General features: G+C 48.1%; 1 protein-coding gene across 3 annotated transcripts in view; it reads left to right on the top strand.

The window, feature by feature from the left end:
* The first annotated feature begins 1,011 nt into the window (after positions 1-1,011).
* The window catches only part of SLC25A38 (solute carrier family 25 member 38), a 278,685-nt gene continuing 255,202 nt past the window's right edge, over positions 1,012-24,494 (top strand). For 2 of the 3 annotated variants that reach the window (XM_063940320.1, XM_063940321.1), the window contains exons 1-2: positions 1,012-1,303; positions 1,567-1,648. In XM_063940320.1, the coding sequence (XP_063796390.1) occupies positions 1,131-1,303; positions 1,567-1,648 (255 nt within the window). In that variant the 5' untranslated portion in view covers positions 1,012-1,130. The remainder of the gene's footprint in view (positions 1,304-1,566; positions 1,649-24,494) is intronic. The other variant, XM_063940319.1, reaches the window with a different exon arrangement.

The following is a 24,494-nucleotide window of genomic DNA, read 5'->3' as shown; positions in this document are numbered from 1 at the left end:
AGAGATTGTACACCTGACCTCTGCAGGTTAACACTCCATCGCACTGGTAAGAACTGTCGAGTCATGCACCGATTCGTGGCACGCTCCTTAGGCATGCTGGGTCTATGACATCGGTTCCACACTGTGATAGTGACACAGCTCTTGATATTATAAAAGTATTTCCACCGTTACTAAAGTATGTTTATCCAGAAATGTCCATTAGTTGTATATTCTTTTAATTCAATGTGTATAGTTGTACATTCTTTTAATTCAATGTGTTCATACATATTTGTGTCCGCCGAATGTATTTGGATGTCATTTCTGGGTTTCCAGTAACTCATAGGCTGCCATTTCCTGGTTATTGGAACACATTTGGAGTGCATTACAATCACTTTCCGGTCCCTAGTGAATTGGCAGCCAAGCAACATGAAAAATCGACCAGTAAGGACAAATAAAAGTAATAAATCATTTTTAAAACAATTTTAAATATTTTAACTAATTGTGCAATAGTTCAAAAGTGCTGGATTGTTGGTGACATATAAGGCAGACTAATATTGATAATTAAATGTCTTATAATACAATATTACCAACCAAACAAAACTATAGGATTTAATATTATTTAAAATTATATCCATAGCGTCATATCTCTATAGAAATACATTAGGGTTATACATACTGTATATTAATATAAGAATCCATAATATATGATACAATCATAAACAAATGTTAGAAAAGCATATTCAGTGTTATTAAAGTTTTAACCACATTCTATCTATCTATCTATCTATCTATCTATCTATCTATCTATCTATCTATCTATCTATCTATCTATCTATCTATCTATCTATATTATAAATATAATTTTTATTATATTTAAAATACACAAATATTACTACAATGAATACTAAGAGAATACTATTTTTGGTATGTAAAAAAGGCTACAAAAACAGGGAATTCTCCAGTGAGTGAGTAAAAAATAAGTAAAACACAATCACGTGGTTTACTGTTGTCAAAAAATGATTCCGGTCACATGACTTTGACGTCATCTTTTTCTCCCCTGTTTTTTCATTCGTACTTCTTCCGTAAGACACCGCAGCCATCACCCAGTGTTGGCGAAATGGGTACATAGGGTCGCCGGGCATAGAAAGGAGATGGCTGGAGAGACCCTGGCGCCCGGTAACCGGCTCACCTCTCCCTCTCAGATGCACCCGGTCTGTAAGGCTTTTGTTTGCGGCTCGCTGAGCGGCACTTGTTCCACACTCCTCTTCCAGCCTCTTGACCTGGTGAAGACTCGGCTACAGACACAGCAGCTCTCAGCCCCAGGGTATAAACAATAAATAACTTTTCTAGTAGAGAAGCAAAGTGGATTATTAGTGGCGGGTTTAGTTGTTTAATATACAAAACATTCGATCTTTTAGATTTAGAAATAGTTTACTCAAAAGTAACTTGGCAGTCTCGTGCTAGGGTACGTGTGTCTGAATGTCAACATTATTTAGGGCAGACACAGCATTATCTGAAATGGGGCACGGGGTGGGTGTTTTTTTCTGTGGATCCATGTAACAATACTAATCCTTTGCTTTCATGCAGGAGAAATGTTGGAATGGTACATATTTTCCTCAAAGTAATTCGTAATGAGAACTTTCTGGGACTATGGAAAGGCGTCTCTGCGGTAAGTAACTAGTATGTGGTTGATCTTTTGTTTAACTATTATTATTGATATGCAGCTAGCTGTTTGTGAAGATTATATTGTAGTGTGCATGAAAGTAATATCGCAGGACAATTTGGTTCATTTTTAGGATTACGCAGCTGCATGACTTTATTAGCGATTATTTATACCCCTTTCAGTCTGCCACCTATGAACAAGGGTTATGGGCTCATGAGCGCGCGTATCTCGTGTTCAGGTGCGGTCTGAAAGGTGCCAGGGTTGAAATACTGGGTCGAGCGACCCGGTATTCCAACTCTGCTAGCGAGCAGGGTTGGTCTCGTGTTCAACCCGGCTTGCTGTGCTGTGTGAACGGGAGCCAGGTTGATCCGACCCGTTTCCAGTTCACTCTCTATGTCCAGGCGGCGCTTGGTGATCGTGTTCTCCAAGTGCCGTGTCACCACTGACGTCACCACCCGGCAATATGCCGGTTTGAGTGCAGCAGGGTGCATGAGGCGGGTTGCACCCTGGGAGCTCCCGAGTCAGGCTCCTGGGTGCGACCCGCCATACGCGGTCTGAAAGGGGTATCATTTAGCGTAGATGTGTTCCTGTGCACATCACTGCTAAATATGGTAACCCAACACTGCCGATTTTCCTGTGTACCTATATGGAGTTTAAGTGAAAATCTTTGGTGGTGGTCATGAGGTACCAGATAAACAGTGGGAATGCTGCCACCTTTCAGCCATAGCAATTTGTGGCAAATCAAATCCCAGCTGATCATAGGCCAACACTGCAGTGTGACTGGATCAGTGGCGGCTGCTGCCTGTGGGCTGTAGCGCCAACCAAAGTGTGCAGGGCGGAGCTGGCCAGCCCATATGAACATATAACACATGTGAAGTTGTATGTAAAATACGGGTGGTATTCATGTGACCGGCGGTCACATGACCTACTCCACCATCCCGACCCCTCACTATCCCGATGGTCGGCATGCCGACCAACGGGGACTATTTCTACTCGTGGGTGTCCACGACACCCATAGAGTAGGAATAGAACCCGTGGCGACCGTAAGGGGCTTGCTGCACTCGCCCCTCCCCGTCGGGATCCTGGCGTCGGTAAGCTGACCGGCGGTCTCCTGACCGCCGGTCAGCCATACTACACCCGTAAAATACTGTAGGTGCTGGCTTCCTTACCTGGGGATCGACAGACACTGCAGCACTGAACACAGGCTGAGCAGTGTGTGCCTATCTATTGTCAATAAGTCTGCACCCAGACTCCGGTGAAACCAACCAATGGGTGTCTGGGGCAGGCTTATTGATAATAGACAGGCTGAGCAGTGTGTGCCTGTGTTCAGTACTGTGGCTGCTACCGATCCCCGGGTAAGGAAGCCAGCACATGTTACATATTTGATACCCCGTTAGTGTAATTACCTGTAATGATATATATTGGCATCACTGTGCATGTATGTACATTTATTAAAAACACTGTTGGTACACTAAAGTTCCTGAAGATACACAGGTATCCCTCTCAGAGGGGAGAATGAGGGTCCGGGTTATACAGAGCAGGGTGCGTAATCTGTCTCTGAGGAGAGAGGTGGAGTGATTTAGGCTGGGGTTGAATTGTCATGTTAGGAGAACTTCTGAGGGAGTAGGCAAGAAGATTATTCCCTGGTCAGAGAGGTGGTTCTCCCTCTGAAGGACAGCAAAAGAAGGTGGCACAAGCCCATGTAAGCCAAGTCTGGGAGTGTGGCATTACAGTGATTGACGGCACCAGCCAGAAACACAGAATTCCCCCAGCTAACAGCTGCTGACGACCCAGACCTCTTATAAAGGCAATGGGAGAGGTGTTTTGAGTGACTGTCCTGACAGACTGGAGCCAAGCACAGTGTCTATAGAATATGTTCTGGGCTATGTGAGTAAATAACTTTTCTCCCCTGCAATCCTGGCAGCTGTGGAGATGAGCTGCATTTTTAAAGCAGATGAGCGATCTGTAATAAACTGTTACAACTACACCAATCACCTAGTGTGGCAGCTTAACCACTTGTCTGGCATGGTCGCATCAGATGCAAGCACACCAGCAAGTGCCTTATCTAACCTGGTCGCACAGGATGTGACCAGTCAGCTACACAATGGGGGTAATTCAGAGTTGATCACAGCAGCAAATTTGTTAGCAGTTGGGCAAAACCATGTGCACTGCAAGGGGGGCAGATATAACATTTGCAGAGAGTTAGATTTGGGTGGGTTATATTGTTTCTGTGCAGGGTAAATACTGGCTACTTTATTTTTTCACTGCAATTTAGATTTCAGTTTGAACACCCCCCCCAAATCTAACTCTCTCTGCACATGTTATATCTGCCCCCCCTGCAGTGCACTTGGTTTTGCCCAACTGCTAACAAATTTGCTGCTGCAATCAACTCTGAATTACCTCCAGTGTTTGCAGCTGCAGGGAAGAGAAACTTCCTACTGCTGCTGTAAAAGGGAGTGGTCCACAAGCGCTGCTAGTATTATAAGGAGATTTTTTCTTACCAATCCCCTGGAGTTTTTGGAAGTCCTATATTCTCCACAGGATTTGAAGAAGAAACGAGAAGACAGCATCAATGGCATATATATATGCTGACTTTTCCATATAGCCAAGAAAAACCCTTCAACTGACCTCATTAAAATGAGATGCGTTCATCAAAAGGCTTCTTTGGGTCTTCATATATGTATCCTAATTCACAGGAGTAATGCATACGGTATTGTATCCCATAAGAAAGACACTCGCCTAGGCAATATGCCCTATGTTCATTCAAAGGTATCTTTATCTGTAATCTTCTACGACAGCGTTCACCACAACGTATCATGACCCTCACACCATTTTTTTTTTTTTTTAACAGAGAGGAACTACCACTATTTTTATCGTGCTTTTAGGTGTTGTTTTTATGTGGATTCAAGTTTTGTTTTTTTTATGTAAAAATAAATATTTTATTGGACATTCTTGAACTCGCTGCGGAGCGAGTTCAAGAATGTCCAAAAAAATATTTATTTTAACATTAAAAAAAACTTGAATCCACATAAAAACACCTAAAAGCATGATAAAAATAGTGGTAGTTCCTCTCTGTTAAAAATAAAAATGGTTTGTTCCAATCTATACTAGAGGTTCCCAAACGCGGTCCTCAAGGCACCCCAACAGTCCAAGATTTAGGTATATCCATGGGTCAGCACAGATTGTTAAATCAAATTGCTGAGGTGCTAATTAAATCACCTGTGGCAATGCATGGATACATTGAAAACCTAGACCGTTGGGGTGCATTGAGGACTGCGTTTGGGAACCTCTGCCCTAGGGTGTTCTAGGCATCCATCAACCCTTTAGAGAGTAGTAATTCTCTCCGGGGAAAATTAACCAAATAAACACCCCAAATCAGGTAAGTATCTGTGGGATAAAATATCAAACCTTGGGTCTCCACTCCAAAACCAATGCGTTTCTGAACACTTTCCTTCCTCAGGGTGTATAGTAGAACAAACCATGTCAGCCATTTTATACCATCTGGCTAGATCATAAGGTTTGGCCCACCAATAGGATTCATAATCTATAAATATAAGGTTTCTGTATATAAACATGCTCCGCACTTATTGGACCTTACATATAAACATTCTAGAAAATATTTTTTTCATATGAGAAAACAGTAATAAAATCACAAATCATATTAAATTGGTAAATTGCAAATTCTTCCATGGATTAACTCTGTGGTTCTCAAACTCGATCCTCAGGACCCCATACGGTTCACAATTTCCATGTCACCCAGCAGGTGCACTGTGTATCACTAACTGTCGCAGGTGACCTGCAAAACATGAACCGTGTGGGGTCCTGAGGACCGAGTTTGAGAACCTGTGGATTAACTAAACAATACTGTCTTAAGGGGGGTACACACGGAGAGATCCGTGCTTAAAATCTAAGCAATCTTGCTAGATTGCTTAGATTTTAAGCACGGATCTGCCGTGTGTATGCCCCCCAGCGATAGCGATGCGTGGCCCCGCGCATCGCTATCGCCGGTGCTAGATTGAGCCTGCATGCAGGCTCAATCTAGCGGGTCGCTCACTTCACCGTTGTGTGAAGTGAGCGGCTCCCCGTCGGCTTTCCCCCTCGCTCAGCACATCGCGCTGTGCTGAGCGGGGAGAGAGATGTGTGCTGAGCGGTCTGTGTTAAGATCGCTCAGCACACATCTCTCCCGTGAGTACCCCCCTTTAATGTCCATATAGTAAATGCTTGTTTCCCGATCCGGATTCAGAGTCCACTTTTTACACTGGCGCGTTATCCAGAGATGCTCCCAGAATGCACCAGTGATGGTCCCACAATCCTCTGTACCAGTCTTGTCACCATTGGCTGCACACACTGTGTATTGGTCTCCATAGCAGCGGCACGTCCACACTGTATTATTCTGTATTCATATTATCAAAACCCGCAACCTGGAAGTCAGTGCCGCACTTCCGGTAGATGGAACGCAAGCCAGAAGTGCTGATGTGGCAAGTGGAACGCATAGCGCACAGCATCTCATCCGTTCCCCGTTTTACACATGCAGCCATGTAAAAGATAAGAGCACCACATTAGAAATATATTCATATTCTTATGGTAATCAACATTCAAGAATACTATATAAAGGCACACAGTAATGTAGATCACATAACAGGATTTCCATAATTTATAATACACACAGCTGAATTACAAGAACCACTTAGTTTCAAATTCTACATTTAGGACCTTGGGAACAAGGGTTCTAAGCTCTTAAATAGTTCTCATTTCAGCTTTTGCTATTTATGAGCTAAGAACCCTTTGTGTACGTTCTAATAAATATTCATGATTCTCCCCTTTATGTGATCTTGTTGGAATAAAAAAATAATACAAAATGTTTTCGGCATGACAGCGCTTCATTACTGTGTTTTTTTTTGCCTTTATATAGAATTCTTAAATGTTGATTACCATAAGAATATGAATATATTTCTAATGTGGTGCTTTTCTTATCTTTTATATGGCTGCATGTGTAAAACGGGGAACGGATGAGATGGTGAGTGCTATGCGTTCCACTGGCGCATCAGCACTCCCAGCTTGCGTTACATCTACCGGAAGTGCGGCGCCTTGACTTCCGGTTGCGGACTTTGATAATATGACTACAGAATAACCCGCAGTGCGGTCGTGCCGCTGCTATGGAGACCGGTACACAGTGTGCTCAACCAATGGGGACAAGACTGGTACAGAGGACTGTGGGACCATCACTGGTGCATTCTGGGAGCATCTCTGGATAATGTACCAGTGTAAAAAGTGGATTCTGATTACGGATCGGGAAACAAGCATTTACTATATGGACATTAAGAAAGGATTGTTTAGTTAATCCATGGAAGAATTTACAGTTTACCAATCTAATATGATTTGTGACTTTATTACTGTTTTCTTATATGAATGAAATATTTTCTAGGAGAAAGCGAGTTCTAGAATGTAAGGTCCAATAAGTGCTGAGCATAGTTATATACAGAAACCTTATATTTATAGATGATGATGATGATTCCTATTGGTGGGTCAAACCATATGATCTAGCCAGATGGTATAAAATGGCTGACATGGTTTGTTCTACTATACACCCTGAGGAAGGAAAGTGTTCCGGAATGTGTTGGTGTTGGAGTGGAGCCCCCAGGTTTGATATTATTTTATCCCACAGATACTTACCTGATTTGGGGTGTTTTTTTTTGGTTAACCTCCCCCGGAGAGAATTACTACTGTCTAATGGGTTGATGGATGCTTAGAACACCCTAGGGCAGAGGTTCCCAAACGCGGTCCTCAATGCACCCCAACGGTCCAGGTTTAGAATGTATCCATGCATTGCCACAGGTGACTTAATTAGCACCTCAGCAATTTGATTTAACCATCTGTGCTGAGCCATGGATATACCTAAATCTTGGACTGTTGGGGTGCTTTGAGGACCGCGTTTGGGACCTTCTGGCCTAGGGTATAGAGTGGAACAAACCATTTTCTTTTACATCCTAGAGGATGCTGGGGTCCATATTAGTACCATGGGTATAGACGGGTCCACCAGGAGCTATTGGCACTTTAAGAGTTTAATAGTGTGGGCTGGCTCCTCCCTCTATGCCCCTCCTACCAGACTCAGTTTAGAAAATGTGCCAGGAGGAGCCGGTCACAGCTAGGGGAGCTCTACAGAGCTTTCTTAGTAAAAGTTTTCTTAGTTTTTTATTTTACAGGAAGGCTGCTGGAAACAGCCTCCCTGCATCGCCGGACTGAGGGGGAAGAGCAGTGTCCGCCCTACGGGGTCTGAGCTACTGTCTCCGCTTACTGGACATTGAGCTCCAGAGGGAATAGATCGCTTCACGCCACAGGGGAACGCTCACCCCAGCAGCATGCCGCCATCCCCTTGCGGTGCTGAAGTGTGGCGAGTGAGTCACCGTTCCCCTCAGCGGTACATAGGTGGGGCGGCCTGAGCCAGCGCCTGACCCTACACTGACCATTTCAGCCTGTCTGGGTCTGCGGATCTCAGCCAGCACACAAAAATCTCAGGCCAGTATAATCTTGAAGAGTGGGAAGACAGTGCCATTAAGGGGCGGAGCTTCTCAGAGCGGACCCAGCAGCGTTTCTCTATCGTCCTAGTGGATGCTGGGGTTCCTGAAAGGACCATGGGGAATAGCGGCTCCGCAGGAGACAGGGCACAAAAAGTAAAGCTTTAGGATCAGGTGGTGTGCACTGGCTCCTCCCCCTATGACCCTCCTCCAAGCCTCAGTTAGATTTTTGTGCCCGGCCGAGAAGGGTGCAATCTAGGTGGCTCTCCTAAAGAGCTGCTTAGAAAAGTTTAGCTTAGGTTTTTTATTTTACAGTGAGTCCTGCTGGCAACAGGATCACTGCAACGAGGGACTTAGGGGAGAAGAAGTGAACTCACCTGCGTGCAGGATGGATTGGCTTCTTTGGCTACTGGACATTAGCTCCAGAGGGACGATCACAGGTACAGCCTGGATGGTCACCGGAGCCTCGCCGCCGGCCCCCTTGCAGATGCTGAAAAGAGAAGAAGGTCCAGAATCGGCGGCAGAAGACTCCTCAGTCTTCTTAAGGTAGCGCACAGCACTGCAGCTGTGCGCCATTGCTCTCAGCACACTTCACATGGCAGTCACTGAGGGTGCAGGGCGCTGGGAGGGGGGCGCCCTGGGAGGCAATGTAAACCTATTTTTTGGCAAAAAATACCTCACATATAGCCTCCGGGGGCTATATGGAGATATTTAACCCCTGCCAGAATCCGTTGAAGAGCGGGAGACGAGCCCGCCGAAAAAGGGGCGGGGCCTATCTCCTCAGCACACAGCGCCATTTTCCCTCACAGAAAGGCTGGAGGGAAGGCTCCCAGGCTCTCCCCTGCACTGCACTACAGAAACAGGGTTAAAACAGAGAGGGGGGGCACTAATTTGGCGTTAGAAATATATAAAAAGATGCTATAAGGGAAAACACTTATATAAGGTTGTCCCTATATAATTATAGCGTTTTTTGGTGTGTGCTGGCAAACTCTCCCTCTGTCTCTCCAAAGGGCTAGTGGGTCCTGTCCTCTATCAGAGCATTCCCTGTGTGTGTGCTGTGTGTCGGTACGTGTGTGTCGACATGTATGAGGACGATGTTGGTGAGGAGGCGGAGCAATTGCCTGTAATGGTGATGTCACTCTCTAGGGAGTCGACACCGGAATGGATGGCTTATTTAGGGAATTACGTGATAATGTCAACACGCTGCAAGGTCGGTTGACGACATGAGACGGCCGACAAACAATTCGTACCGGTCCAGACGTCTCAAAAACACCGTCAGGGGTTTTAAAACGCCCGTTTACCTTAGTCGGTCGACACAGACACGGACACTGAATCCAGTGTCGACGGTGAATAAACAAACGTATTCCTTATTAGGGCCACACGTTAAGGGCAATGAAGGAGGGGTTACATATTTCTGATACTACAAGTACCACAAAAGAGGGTATTATGTGGGATGTGAAAAAACTACCTGTAGTTTTTCCTGAATCAGATAAATTAAATGAAGTGTGTGATGATGCGTGGGTTCCCCCCGATAGAAAATTATTGGCGGTATACCCTTCCCCGCCAGAAGTTAGGGCGCGTTGGGAAACACCCCTTAGGGTGGATAAGGCGCTCACACGCTTATCAAAACAAGTGGCGGTACCGTCTATAGATAGGGCCGTCCTCAAGGAACCAGCTGACAGGAGGCTGGAAAATATCATATAAAAGTATATACACACATACTGGTGTTATACTGCGACCAGCGATCGCCTCAGCCTGGATGTGCAGAGCTGGGGTGGCTTGGTCGGATTCCCTGACTAAAAATATTGATACCCTTGACAGGGACAGTATTTTATTGACTATAGAGCATTTAAAGGATGCATTTCTATATATGCGAGATGCACAGAGGGATATTTGCACTCTGGCATCAAGAGTAAGTGCGATGTCCATATCTGCCAGAAGATGTTTATGGACACGACAGTGGTCAGGTGATGCAGATTCCAAACGGCACAAAGGTGTATTGCCGTATAAAGGAAGAGGAGTTATTTGGGGTCGGTCCATCGGACCTGGTGGCCACGGCAACTGCTGGAAAATCCACCGTTTTTACCCTAAGTCACATCTCTGCAGAAAAAGACACCGTCTTTTCAGCCTCAGTCCTTTCGTCCCTATAAGAGTCATATTTGCCCAGGGATAGAGGAAAGGGAAGAAGACTGCAGCAGGCAGCCCATTCTCAGGAACAGAAGCCTTCCACCGCTTCTGCCAAGCTCTCAGCATGACGCTGGGACCGTACAGGACCCTTGGATCCTACAAGTAGTATCCCAGGGGTACAGATTGGAATGTCGAAACGTTTCCCCCTCGCAGGCTCCTGAAGTCTGCTTTACCAAGGTCTCCCTCCGACAAGGAGGCAGTATGGAAAAAAAATTCACAAGCTGTATTCCCAGCAGGTGATAATCAAATTACCCCTCCTACAACAAGGAAAGGGGTATTATTCCACACTATATTGTGGTACTGAAGCCAGAAGGCTAGGTGTGACCTATTCTAAATCTAAAAAAATTTGAACACTTACAAAGGTTCAAAGCAAGAGGGAGTCACTCAGAGCAGTGATAACGAACCAGGAAGAAGGGGACTATATAGTGTCCCGGGACATCAGGGATGCTTACCTCCATGTCCCAAATTTGCCCTTCTCACTAAGGGTACCTCAGGTTCGTGGTATAGAACTGTCACTATCAGTTTCAGACGCTGCCGTTTGGATTGTCCACGGCACCCCGGGTCTTTACCAAGGTAATGGCCGAAATGATGATTCTTCTTCGAAGAAAAGGCGTCTTAAATTACGCCTTACTTGGACGATCTCCTGATAAGGGCAAAGTCCAGGGAACAGTTGGAGGTCGGAGTAGCACTATCTCGGATACTGCTACAACAGCACGGGTGGATTCTAAATATTCCAAAATAGCAGCTGATCCTGACGACACGTCTGCTGTGCCTAGGGATGATTCTGGACACAGTCCAGAAAAAGGTGTTTCTCCCGGAAGAGAAAGCCAGGGAGTTATCCGAACTAGTCAAGAACCTCCTAAAACCAGGAAAAGTGTCAGTGCATCATTGCACAAGGGTCCTGGTAAAAATGGTGGCTTCCTACGAAGCAATTCCATTCGGCAGATTTCACGCAAGAACTTTTCAGTGGGATCTGCTGGACAAATGGTCCGGATCGCATCTTCAGATGCATCAGCGGATAACCCTATATCCAAGGACAAGGGTGTCTCTCCTGTGGTGGTTACAGAGTGCTCATCTTCTAGAGGGCCGCAGATTCGGCATTCAGGATTGGATGCTGGTGACCACGGAGGCCAGCCCGAGAGGCTGGGGAGCAGTCACACAAGGAAAAAATTTCCAGGGAGTGTGATCAAGTCTGGAGACTTTTCTCCACATAAATATACTGGAGCTAAGGGTAAATTTATAATGCTCTAAGCTTAGCAAGACCTCTGCTTCAAGGTCAGCCGGTATTGATCCAGTGGGAAAAACATCACGGCAGTCGCCCACGTAAACAGACAGGGCGGCACAAGAAGCAGGAGGGCAATGGCAAAAACTGCAAGGACTTTTCGCTGGGCGGAAAATCATGTGATAGCACTGTCAGCAGTGTTTCATTCCGGGAGTGGAAACTGGGAAGCAGACTTCCTCAGCAGGCACGACCTCCACCCGGGAGAGTGGAAAATTCATCGGGAAGTTTTTCCACATGATTGTGAACCGTTGGGAAATACCAAGGTGGACATGATGGCGTCCCGTCTGAACAAAAAACGGGACAGGTATTGCGCCAGGTCAAGAGACCCTCAGGCAATAGCTGTGGACGTTCTGGTAACACCGTGGGTGTACCAGTCGGTGTATGTGTTCCCTACTCTGCTTCTCATACCTAAGGTACTGAGAATTATAAGACGTAGAGGAGTAAGAACTATACTCATGGCTCCGGATTGGCCAAGAAGGACTTGGTACCCGGAACTTCAAGAGATGCTCACAGAGGACTTATGGCCTCTGCCGCTAAGAAGGGACTTGCTTCAGCAAGTACCATGTCTGTTCCAAGACTTACCGCAGCTGCGTTTGACGGCATGGCGGTGGAACGCCGGATCCTAAGGGAAAAAGGCATTCCGGAAGAGGTCATTCCTACCCTGGTCAAAGCCAGGAAGGAGGTGACCGCACAACATTATCACCACATGTGGCGAAAATATGTTGCGTGGTGTGAGGCCAGGAAGGCCCCACGAAGAAATTTCAACTCGGTCGATTCCTGCATTTCCTGCAAACAGGAGTGTCTATGGGCCTCAAATTGGGGCCCATTAAGGTTCAAATTTCGGCCCTGTCGATTTTCTTCCAGAAAGAATTGGCTTCAGTTCCTGAAGTCCAGAAGTTTGTCAAGGGAGTATTGCATATACAACCCCCTTTTGTGCCTCCAGTGGCACTGTGGGATCTCAACGTAGTTCTGGGATTCCTCAAATCACATTGGTTTAAAACCAGTCAAATCTGTGGATTTGAAGCATCTCACATGAAAAGTGACCATGCTCTTGGCCCTGGCCTGGGCCAGGCGAGTGTCAAATTGGTGGTTTTTTTCTCAAAAAAGCCCATATCTGTTTGTCCATTCGGACAGGGCAGAGCTGCGGACTCGTCCCCAGTTCTCTCCCTAAGTTGGTGTCAGTGTTTCACCTGAACCAGCTTATTGTGGTGCCTTGCGCCTACTAGGGACTTGGAGGACTCCAAGTTGCTGGATGTTGTCAGGGCCCTGAAAGTATAGGTTCCAGGACGGCTGGAGTCAGGAAAACTGACTTGCTGTTATCCTGTATGCACCCAACAAACTGGGTGCTCTTGCTTCTAAGCAGACTATTGCTAGTTGGATGTGTAATACAATTCAGCTTGCACATTCTGTGGCAGCCCTGCCACAGCCAAAATATGTAAATGCCCATTCCACAAGGAAGGTGGGCTCATCTTGGGCGGCTGCCCGAGGGGTCTCGGCATTACAACTTTGCCGAGCTGCTACTTGGTCAGGGGCAAACACGTTTGCAAAATTCTACAAATTTGATACCCTGGCTGAGGAGGACCTGGAGTTCTCTCATTCGGTGCTGCAGAGTCATCCGCACTCTCCCGCCCGTTTGGGAGCTTTGGTATAATCCCCATGGTCCTTTCAGGAACCCCAGCATCCACTAGGATGATAGAGAAAATAAGAATTTACTTACCGATAATTCTATTTCTCGGAGTCCGTAGTGGATGCTGGGCGCCCATCCCAAGTGCGGATTATCTGCATTACTTGTACATAGTTACAAAAAATCGGGTTATTATTGTTGTGAGCCATCTTTCAGAGGCTCCACTGTTATCATACTGTTAACTGGGTTCAGATCACAGGTTGTACAGTGTGATTGGTGTGGCTGGTATGAGTCTTACCCGGGATTCAAAATCCTTCCTTATTGTGTACGCTCGTCCGGGCACAGTATCCTAACTGAGGCTTGGAGGAGGGTCATAGGGGGAGGAGCCAGTGCACACCACCTGATCCTAAAGCTTTACTTTTTGTGCCCTGTCTCCTGCGGAGCCGCTATTCCCCATGGTCCTTTCAGGAACCCCAGCATCCACTACGGACTCCGAGAAATAGAATTATCGGTAAGTAAATTCTTATTTTTAACGTCCTTTTCCTGCCTGCAGTCGGATGCAAGTGGAAGATCAGTCCCTCCAGTGCAACTCCAGCTATCTGTACGGTACCAGAAGGGAGGGGAGGCTGTGTAAAGGCTGTGTCACCTATTAAGGGACACAGTCCGCGCTGGTTTAGGGTCTCCCTATACCTGTAGTAGCGCTGTGTGTGGGTTGGCTCCAATCTCTGTGTCTCTCTGCCATTCTTGGGGGGGAAACTCTGTCTGCCCAGTATCCTTTGTGTATGTGGGGTGAGTGGTGTGTATTAGCAAACATGTCTAGAGACTCTGTTTCATATGCTGCAGAGGATTTATCTTCTCAGGAAGATCCCATCCCATGTAATCACGATTGCACTGTTGTAGCGCAGATCCCAGCTAGAGAACCGGAATGGTTAGCCTTTCTTAGGGGGACTATTTCTCAGATTTCTGAAAGGTTTGCAAGAACTGAGCATGCAACTCAGGTATTGCAATCCTCTATGGTTGTATGGTCTGATACTGCTCCCTCAGGGTCCCCCCGCGGTACATTCTCACAAACGTTCACTTGCCAAGATTATGCAGGATGACACGGACACCGATTCTGACACTGCAGATGGTGAGGGGGATGGCATCACTTGCAAAGGGGGTGCAGTTGATGATTGAGGCCGTACGGGACGTGTTGCACTTTTTTGACACAACTCCTGAGCAGGTTGGGGAGGCCTTTTTCACGAATCGTAAAAAGGCCCCTCTCGCCTTCCCAGCATCTAAGGAATTAAATGCTATCTTTGAAAAAGCCTTGGAAAATACGGAGAAAAATTCCAGATCCCTAAGAGGGTCTTGGTTGCTTTTCCCTTCCCAGAGGAAGATAGAAAGAAGTGGGAGTCTCCGCCGATAGTTGACGCCTCTGGCTCCAGGCTGTCAGAACAGTTGGTTTTACCAGTCCCGGGATAAACCGCGTTGAAGGACCTGGCAGATCGCAAGGTGGATGCCTCAGGGGCTATACTGCGGCCTACTATTGCCTGTGCGTGGATTTCTAAAGCTATAGCCAGGTGGTCAATCACTCTGCAGGAGGACTTGACTACGATGGATAAAGGTGACTATTTATTTTTATGTAATATTCAGGATTCTGCAGGTTTCCTTGTAGATTCCATGAAGGACCTGGGTTCCATGGCTGCAGGGATCTCCTCCATGTCCGTCTCAGTTCGCAGGGGTCTCTGGCTGCACAATGGTCTGTGGACACGGAATCCAGGAAAAGTGTGGAGGGCCTACCCTATACAGGTCAGGCCCTCTTTGGGGGGAGTCGCTGGATGCGTGGATTGCCACAGCTACCGCGAGTAAGTCACCTTTTCTTCCCTCAGCTACACCTGCTCTGAAGAAACCCTTTTCTTCAGCTACATCACAGCCCTTTTCGGCCTACCAAGCCCAGAAAGGCCAAGCCATCCAACACCTTCTTTCGGGGAGGTCGACCTAAGTCCAAGAAACCTGCGGCTGCAGGTTCCCAGGAACAAAAACCTGCTTCAGGTACACCAATGTCCTCCGCATGACGGTGGACTGCATTCCCCGGAGGTCGGGCCAATGGGAGCGAGACTCAGGCATTTCAGTCACATCTGGTTGTCATCTGGCCTGGACCCCTGGGTGGAAGATATTGTGTCCCAGGGGTACAGGCTGGAATTTCAAAATCTCCCTCCTCACCGATTTTTCAAATCAGACTTGCCAGCGCTGCTGGCAGACAGGACTTTCCTGCAAGAAGCCATCCAGAAGTTGGTGGAGGCACATGTCATTGTGCCAGTACCATCTCATATGCAAAACAAAGGTTACTATTCGAACCTTTCGTGGTACCGAAACCGGATGGTTCGATCAGGCCCATTCTGAACTTAAGAGAAACCTGTACACAGGTATTGAGGGCGCTGAAGTAGGAGATGCCTCGGTAAGCTGCAGCCCAAAAAATGGGGAAGTCACTCCCACAGAATTACAGAAATGGAAGAGGGGTGGAGGCTGCGCTCATATATCAGTACATAACCATAATATAAAATATCAAGACAATTTAATACAAAACATAGTAATGCATACATACAACAAAGAGTAAAAAATGGTGTGAATTCATATACAGTGGTTTAAAATTAGATATTACCATAGATATCCGGTCAGGACTGAAATAAAACTAAATTGAGGGAATGCCTTTGAAAAAGCTGCAGGCTAAACGCAGCGAAACGTGTTAGGTGTTGTCAGATTATCAGGACGCTTTACTGAATTGGAAACCGAACCAGCCCCGGATTACCACCTTTGAATTACAAGAGATCCAGAGACATTTTGGCCTATTACCGTATTGCATGAGGGACCTATTCACCAAAAAGACATTGCTAAACCATCATTCCTCTAACAGTAAATTGCATGCATCTCTAAATGGATTAACTCTGCAAAGAGACTCTTGTTGCACTGAACTATTAATTCTACAGGGGCTCCATCAATTTAGTTTTATTCCAGTCCTGACCGGATATCTATGGTAATATCTAGTTTCTCTAACGTCCTAGTGGATGCTGGGGACTCCGTAAGGACCATGGGGAATAGACGGGCTCCGCAGGAGACTGGGCACTCTAAAGAAAGATAAGGTACTATCTGGTGTGCACTGGCTCCTCCCTCTATGCCCCTCCTCCTGACCTCAGTTAGAATCTGTGCCCAGCCAGAGCTGGGTGCTCCAAGTAGGCTCTCCTGAGCCTGCTAGTAAAAGAAAGTATTTGTTAGGTTTTTTATTTTCAGTGAGCTTCTGCTGGCAACAGACTCACTGCTACGAGGGACTGAGGGGAGAGAAGCAAACCTACCTATCTGCAGCTAGGTTGCGCTTCTTAGGCTACTGGACACCATTAGCTCCAGAGGGTTCGAACACAGGCATCTGTCCTCGATCGTCCGTTCCCAGAGCCGCGCCGCCGTCCCCCTCGCAGAGCCAGAAGAACAGAAGCTTGAAGACGGCGAAATCGGCAGCTGAAGATTCCTGTCTTCATTTAAGGTAGCGCACAGCACCGCAGCTGTGCGCCATTGCTCCCAGCACACTTTCACGCTCCGGTCACTGTAGGGTGCAGGGCGCTGGGGGGGGGCGCCCTGGGCAGCAATTGAAGTACCTTTTTGGCATAAAATACATATATACAGTCAGGCACTGTATATATGTAAAAAACCCCGCCATTTTTTCACACGGTAAGCGGGACAGAAGCCCGCCGCTGAGGGGGCGGGGCCTTCTTCCTCAGCACACCAGCGCCATTTTTTCTTCACAGCTCCGCTGGAAGCAGCTCCCCAGGCTCTCCCCTGCAGTATCCAGGTACAAGAAGGGTAAAAAAGAGAGGGGGGGCACATAAATTTAGGCGCAAAAGACATAAAATCGGCAGCTATTGGGTAATCCCTTTTCTCTAACGTCCTAGTGGATGCTGGGAACTCCGTAAGGACCATGGGGAATAGACGGGCTCCGCAGGAGACTGGACACTCTAAGAAAGATTTAGGACTACCTGGTGTGCACTGGCTCCTCCCCCTATGACCCTCCTCCAAGCCTCAGTTAGATTTCTGTGCCCGGCCGAGCTGGATGCACACTAGGGGCTCTCCTGAGCTCCTAGAAAGAAAGTATAGTTTAGGTTTTTTATTTTCAGTGAGACCTGCTGGCAACAGGCTCACTGCATCGAGGGACTAAGGGGAGAAGAAGCGAACCTACCTAAGTGGTGGTAGCTTGGGCTTCTTAGGCTACTGGACACCATTAGCTCCAGAGGGATCGAACACAGGACCCGACCTCGTCGTCCGTTCCCGGAGCCGCGCCGCCGTCCCCCTTACAGAGCCAGAAGCAAGAAGGTGGTCCAGAAAATCGGCGGCTGAAGACTTCTGTCTTCTCCAAGGTAGCGCACAGCACTGCAGCTGTGCGCCATTGCTCCTCATGCACACCACACACTGCGGTCACTGATGGGTGCAGGGCGCTGGGGGGGGGGCGCCCTGAGCAGCAATACTAACACCTTGGCTGGCAAACTGGCACCATATATAGCCCCAGGGGCTATATAGGTGCTTTTTAACCCCTGCCAGAACTTTTACATTAGCGGGAGAAAGCCCGCCGAAAAAGGGGCGGAGCCATCTCCCTCAGCACACTGGCGCCATTTTTCCCTCACAGCTTCGCTGGAAGGAAGCTCCCTGGCTCTCCCCTGCAGTCCTGCACTACAGAAAAGGGTAAAAAAGAGAGGGGGGGCACAAATTAGGCGCAGTATAACTATATTTATGCAGCTATAAAGGGAAAACACACTTCTATAGGTGATATCCCTGTGATATATAGCGCTCTGGTGTGTGCTGGCATACTCTCCCTCTGTCTCCCCAAAGGGCTTTGTGGGGTACTGTCCTCTGTAAGAGCATTCCCTGTGTGTCTGCTGTGTGTCGGTACTGCTGTGTCGACATGTATGAGGAGGAAAATGATGTGGAGGCGGAGCAAATGCCTGTGAATGTGGTCACCCCCTGCGGGGTCGACACCTGTGTGGCTGGACTTATGGAAGGAATTGCGTGAAAGTGTCAACTCCTTACACAAAAGGTTTGACGACATAGGACAGCCGGCTACACAGCTTGTGCCTGTTCCAACGTCTCAAATGTCATCAGGGGCTTTAAAACGCCCGCTAACTCAGGTGACAGATACAGACGTCGACACGGATACCGACTCCAGTGTCGACGATGATGAGACAAGTGTACCCTCCAATAGGTCCACCCGTTACATGATTGAGGCAATGAAAAATGTTTTACGCATTTCTGATAATACCCCAGGTACCACAAAAAAGGGTATTATGTTTGGTGAGAAAAAACTACCAGTAGTTTTTCCTGCATCTGAGGAATTAAATGAGGTGTGTGAGGAAGCGTGGACTTCCCCTGATAAGAAATTGATAATTTCAAAACGATTGTTGGCAGCGTACCCTTTCCCGTTAGAGGATAGGTCACGTTGGGAAACACCCCCTAGGGTAGATAAGGCGCTGACACGCTTATCAAAGAAGGTGGCACTACCGTCTCCGGATACGGCCACCCTGAAGGAACCTGCTGATAGAAAGCAGGAGGCTACCCTAAAAGCTATTTACACACACACGGGCATTATATTACGACCAGCGATTGCATCAGCTTGGATGTGCAGTGCTGCTGCTGCGTGGTCAGATTCCCTGTCAGATAATATCGATACCATGGATAGGGACAATATTTTGCTGACGATTGAGCATATAAAAGATGCAGTCTTATACATGCGTGATGCACAGAGGGATATTTACCGGCTGGCATCAAGAATAAGCGCTATGTCCATTGCCGCCAGAAGGGGGTTATGGACTCGGCAATGGGCTGGCGATGCCGACTCAAAACGGCACATGGAGGTTTTGCCCTATAAGGGGGTGGAACTGTTTGGGGATGGTCTTTCGGACCTCGTGTCCACAGCTACTGCTGGGAAATCGACCTTTTTGCCACAGGCTGCCCCACAGCAAAAGAAAGCACCGTATTATCAGGTACAGTCCTTTCGGCCCCAGAAAAGCAAGAGGGCTAGAGGCTCATCCTTTCTGCCGAGAGGCAAAGGTAGAGGAAAAAAGCTGCAACACACAGCTAGTTCCCAAGAGCAGAAGTCCTCCCCTGCGTCCGGTAAGTCCACAGCATGACGCTGGGGCTGCTCAGGCGGACCCGGGTACGGTGGGGGCCCGTCTCAAAAATTTCAGCACACAGTGGGCTCTCTCACAGGTGGATCCCTGGGTCCTTCAAGTAGTACTTCAGGGGTACAGACTGGAATTCGAGACGTCTCCCCCCCGCCGTTTCCTAAAATCTGCCTTACCGGCAACTCCCTCTGCCAGGGAGGCATTGTTGGTGGCATTTCAAAAACTGTATTCACAGCAAGTGATTGTCAAGGTACCCCTCCTTCAGCAAGGAAAGGGTTACTATTCCACAATGTTTGTGGTACCGAAACCGGACGGTTCGGTGAGACCCATCTTAAATTTAAAATCCTTGAACACTTATATCAAAAGGTTCAAGTTCAAGATGGAATCGCTCAGGGCGGTTATTGCGAGCCTGGAGGAGGGGGACTACATGGTCTCCCTGGACATCAAGGATGCGTACCTACATGTCCCCATTTACCCTCCTCACCAGGAGTACCTCAGATTTGTGGTACAGGACTGTCACTATCAGTTCCAGACGCTGCCGTTTGGGTTATCCACGGCACCGAGGGTCTTTACCAAGGTAATGGCCGAAATGATGATACTCCTTCGCAAGAAAGGAGTTTCAATTATCCCGTACTTGGACGATCTCCTGATAAAGGCGAGGTCCAAGGAACAGTTGATAGTAGGGGTAGCACTTGCTCGGGAAGTGCTACAACAGCACGGCTGGATTCTCAATATTCCAAAGTCACAGCTGGTCCCGACGACACGTCTTCTGTTCCTGGGAATGATTCTGGACACAGACCAGAAAAGAGTGTTTCTTCCAGTGGAAAAAGCCGAGGAGTTGTCATCTCTAGTCAGAGACATCCTAAAACCGGGACAGGTGTCGGTACATCAATGCACACGAGTCCTGGGAAAGATGGTAGCTTCGTACGAGGCAATTCCATTCGGAAGGTTCCACGCAAGGACTTTCCAGTGGGACCTGTTGGACAAATGGTCCGGGTCCCATCTCCAGATAAAACAACGGATAACCCTATCGGCAAGAACCAGGGTGTCGCTGCTGTGGTTGCTGCAGACGGCTCATCTACTAGAGGGCCGCAGATTCGGAATACAGGACTGGGTCCTGGTGACCACGGACGCCAGCCTTCGGGGCTGGGGGGCAGTCACACAGGGAAGAAATTTCCAAGGACTATGGTCAAATCAGGAGATTTCACTTCACATAAATATTCTGGAGCTAAGGGCCATTTACAATGCCCTAAGTCAAGCAAGACCCCGGCTTCAGAACCGGCCGGTGCTGATCCAGTCAGACAACATCACGGCGGTCGCCCATGTAAACAGACAGGGCGGCACAAGAAGCAGGAGGGCAATGGCAGAAGCCACAAGGATTCTCCGATGGGCAGAGAATCATGTGTTAGCACTGACAGCAGTATTCATTCCGGGAGTGGACAACTGGGAAGCAGACTTCCTCAGCAGGCACGACCTCCACCCGGGAGAATGGGGACTTCATCCAGAAGTTTTCCCGAATGCTGGTCAACCGTTGGGAAAAACCACAGGTGGATATGATGGCGTCCCGCCTAAACAAAAAGCTAAAAAGGTATTGCGCCAGGTCAAGGGACCCTCAGGCGATCGCTGTGGACGCTCTAGTGACACCGTGGGTGTACCAGTCGGTTTATGTGTTTCCTCCTCTGCCCCTCATACCCAAGGTACTGAGAATAATAAGAAGGCGAGGAGTGAGAACTATTCTCGTGGCTCCGGATTGGCCAAGAAGGACTTGGTACCCGGAACTTCGAGAGATGCTTGCAGAGGACCCTTGGCCTCTGCCGCTCACACAAGAGCTGCTGCAGCAGGGACCCTGTCTGTTCCAAGACTTACCGCGGCTGCGTTTGACGGCATGGCGGTTGAACGCCGGATCCTGAAGGAAAAAGGTATTCCGGAGGAAGTCATCCCTACCCTGATCAAAGCCAGGAAGGATGTCACCGCAAAGCATTATCACCGCATTTGGCGGAAATATGTTGCTTGGTGTGAGGCCAAGAAGGCCCCAACGGAGGAATTTCAACTGGGTCGTTTCTTACACTTCCTGCAAGCAGGTGTGACTTTGGGCCTCAAATTGGGGTCCATTAAGGTCCAGATCTCGGCCCTGTCGATTTTCTTCCAGAAAGAACTGGCTTCACTTCCTGAAGTTCAGACTTTTGTCAAGGGAGTCCTGCATATTCAGCCTCCTTTTGTGCCCCCAGTGGCACCTTGGGATCTCAATGTGGTCTTGGAATTTCTAAAATCACATTGGTTTGAGCCACTTAAGACTGTGGATTTAAAATATCTCACGTGGAAAGTGGTTATGTTGTTGGCTCTGGCTTCAGCCAGACGGGTGTCAGAATTGGCGGCTTTGTCCTGTAAAAGCCCCTATCTGATTTTCCATATGGATAGGGCAGAGTTGAGGACTCGTCCTCCGTTTCTCCCGAAGGTGGTGTCAGCTCTTCACTTGAACCAACCTATTGTGGTGCCTGCGGCTACTAGGGACTTGGAGGATTCCAAGTTTCTGGACGTAGTCAGGGCCCTGAAAATGTATGTTTCCAGGACGGCTGGAGTCAGGAAAACTGACTCGCTGTTTGTTCTATATGCACCCAACAAGCTGGGTGCACCTGCTTCTAAGCAGTCTATCGCGCACTGGATTTGTAGCACTATTCAGCTGGCGCATTCTACGGTGGGACTACCGCAGCCTAAAAATGTGAAAGCCCATTCCACAAGGAAGGTGGGCTCATCTTGGGCGGCTGCCCGAGGGGTCTCGGCTTTACAACTATGCCGAGCTGCTACTTGGTCAGGGGCAAACACGTTTGCAAAATTCTATAAATTTGATACCCTGGCTGAGGAGGACCTGGAGTTCTCTCATTCGGTGCTGCAGAGTCATCCGCACTCTCCCGCCCGTTTGGGAGCTTTGGTATAATCCCCATGGTCCTTACGGAGTTCCCAGCATCCACTAGGACGTTAGAGAAAATAAGAATTTACTCACCGGTAATTCTATTTCTCGTAGTCCGTAGTGGATGCTGGGCGCCCATCCCAAGTGCGGATTGTCTGCAATACTTGTACATAGTTATTGTTACAAAAATCGGGTTGTTATGGCGAGCCATCTGTTCAGAGGCTCCATTGTTATCATACTGTTAACCGGGGTTCCTATCACGAGTTATATGGTGTGATTGGTGTGGCTGGTATGAGTCTTACCCGGGATTCAAAATCCTTCCTTATTGTGTCAGCTCTTCCGGGCACAGTGTCCTAACTGAGGCTTGGAGGAGGGTCATAGGGGGAGGAGCCAGTGCACACCAGGTAGTCCTAAATCTTTCTTAGAGTGCCCAGTCTCCTGCGGAGCCCGTCTATTCCCCATGGTCCTTACGGAGTTCCCAGCATCCACTACGGACTACGAGAAATAGAATTACCGGTGAGTAAATTCTTATTATTATAGTGAAAATCCCTGGGTTATATAGCGCTGTGGTGTGTGCTGGCATACTCTCTCTCTGTCTCCCCAAAGGCCTTTGTGGGGTCCTGTCCTCAGTCAGAGCATTCCCTGTGTGTGTGCTGTGCGTCGGTACGGCTGTGTCGACATGTTTGATGAGGAGGGTTACGTGGAGGCGGAGCAAGTGCAGATAAATGTGGTGTCGGGGCCAACACCTGATTGGATGGATATGTGGAAGGTCTTAAATGATAATGTAAGCTCCTTGCATAAAAGGTTTGATGACGCTGCAGCCTTGGGACAGCCGGGGTCTCAACCCGGGCCTGCCCAGGCGACTCAGAGGCCTTCAGGGTCTCATAAACGCCCACTATCTCAGATGGTTGACACAGATGCCGACACGGAGTCCGACTCCAGTGTCGACGATGATGAGGCACATTTACAGCCTAAGATGACCAAGGCCATCCGCTACATGATTATTGCAATGAAAGATGTATTGCACATTTCAGAGGTTAACCCTGTCCCTGACAAGAGGGTGTATATGTTTGGGGAGAAAAAGCAGGCAGTGACTTTTCCCCCGTCACATGAATTAAATGAGTTATGTGAAGAAGCCTGGAGTTCCCCTGATAAGAAAGTAGTGATTTTCAAAAAATTACTGCTGGAGTACCCTTTCCCACCAACGGACAGGTTACGTTGGGAATCCTCCCCTAGGGTAGACAAGGCGTTGACACGCTTATCTAAGAAGATGGCCCTGCCGTCTCAGGATACGGCCGCCTTAAAGGATCCTGCAGATAGGAAGCAGGAAGCTATCCTGAAGTCAGTGTATACACACTCTGGTACTCTACTGAGACCAGCTATTGCTTCAGCCTGGATGTGTAGCGCTGTAGCAGCATGGACAGATACTCTGTCAGAGGACATAGATGCCCTGGACAGGGATACTGTCTTGCTAACCCTGGGCCATATAGAAGACGCCGTCTTATATATGCGGGATGCCCAGAGGGACATTTGCCTGCTGGGCTCTAGAATTAATGCTATGTCCATTTCTGCCAGGAGGGTCTTATGGACTCGGCAATGGACAGGGGATGCCGATTCTAATAAACACATGGAGGTTTTGCCTTATAAGGGTGAGGAATTGTTTGGGGACGGTCTCTCAGACCTCGTGTCCACAGCGACAGCTGGAAAGTCGACTTTCTTGCCTCAGGTTTCCTCACAGCCTAAGAAAGCACCGTATTATCAAATGCAGTGCTTTCGTTCTCCGAGAAGCAAGAAGGTCAGAGGTGCATCCTTTCTTGCCAGAGGCAGGGGTAGATGAAAGAAGCTGCACCATGCAGCTAGTTCCCAGGAACAAAAGTCCTCCCCGGCTTCCACTAAGTCCACCGCATGACGCTGGGGCTCCACAGGCGGAGCTAGGTGCGGTGGGGGCGCGTCTCCGAAAATTCAGCAACCAGTGGGTTCGCTCGCAAGTGGATCCCTGGGCTGTACAAATTGTATCTCACGGATACAAGCTGGAATTCGAAGTGACTCCCCCTCACTGTTACCTAAAATCAGCCTTGCCAGCTTCCCCCACGGAAAGGGAGGTAGTGCTGGCGGAAATTCACAAGCTGTACCTCCAGCAAGTGATAATAATGGTCCCCCTCCTTCAACAGGGAAGGGGTTACTATTCCACAC

This window comes from Pseudophryne corroboree, chromosome 9, assembly GCF_028390025.1.
Source record: "Pseudophryne corroboree isolate aPseCor3 chromosome 9, aPseCor3.hap2, whole genome shotgun sequence".
Taxonomy (NCBI): domain Eukaryota; kingdom Metazoa; phylum Chordata; class Amphibia; order Anura; family Myobatrachidae; genus Pseudophryne; species Pseudophryne corroboree.
The sequence above is the reverse complement of the archived record's forward strand: the minus strand, read 5'-3'. Positions and strand labels throughout refer to the sequence as shown.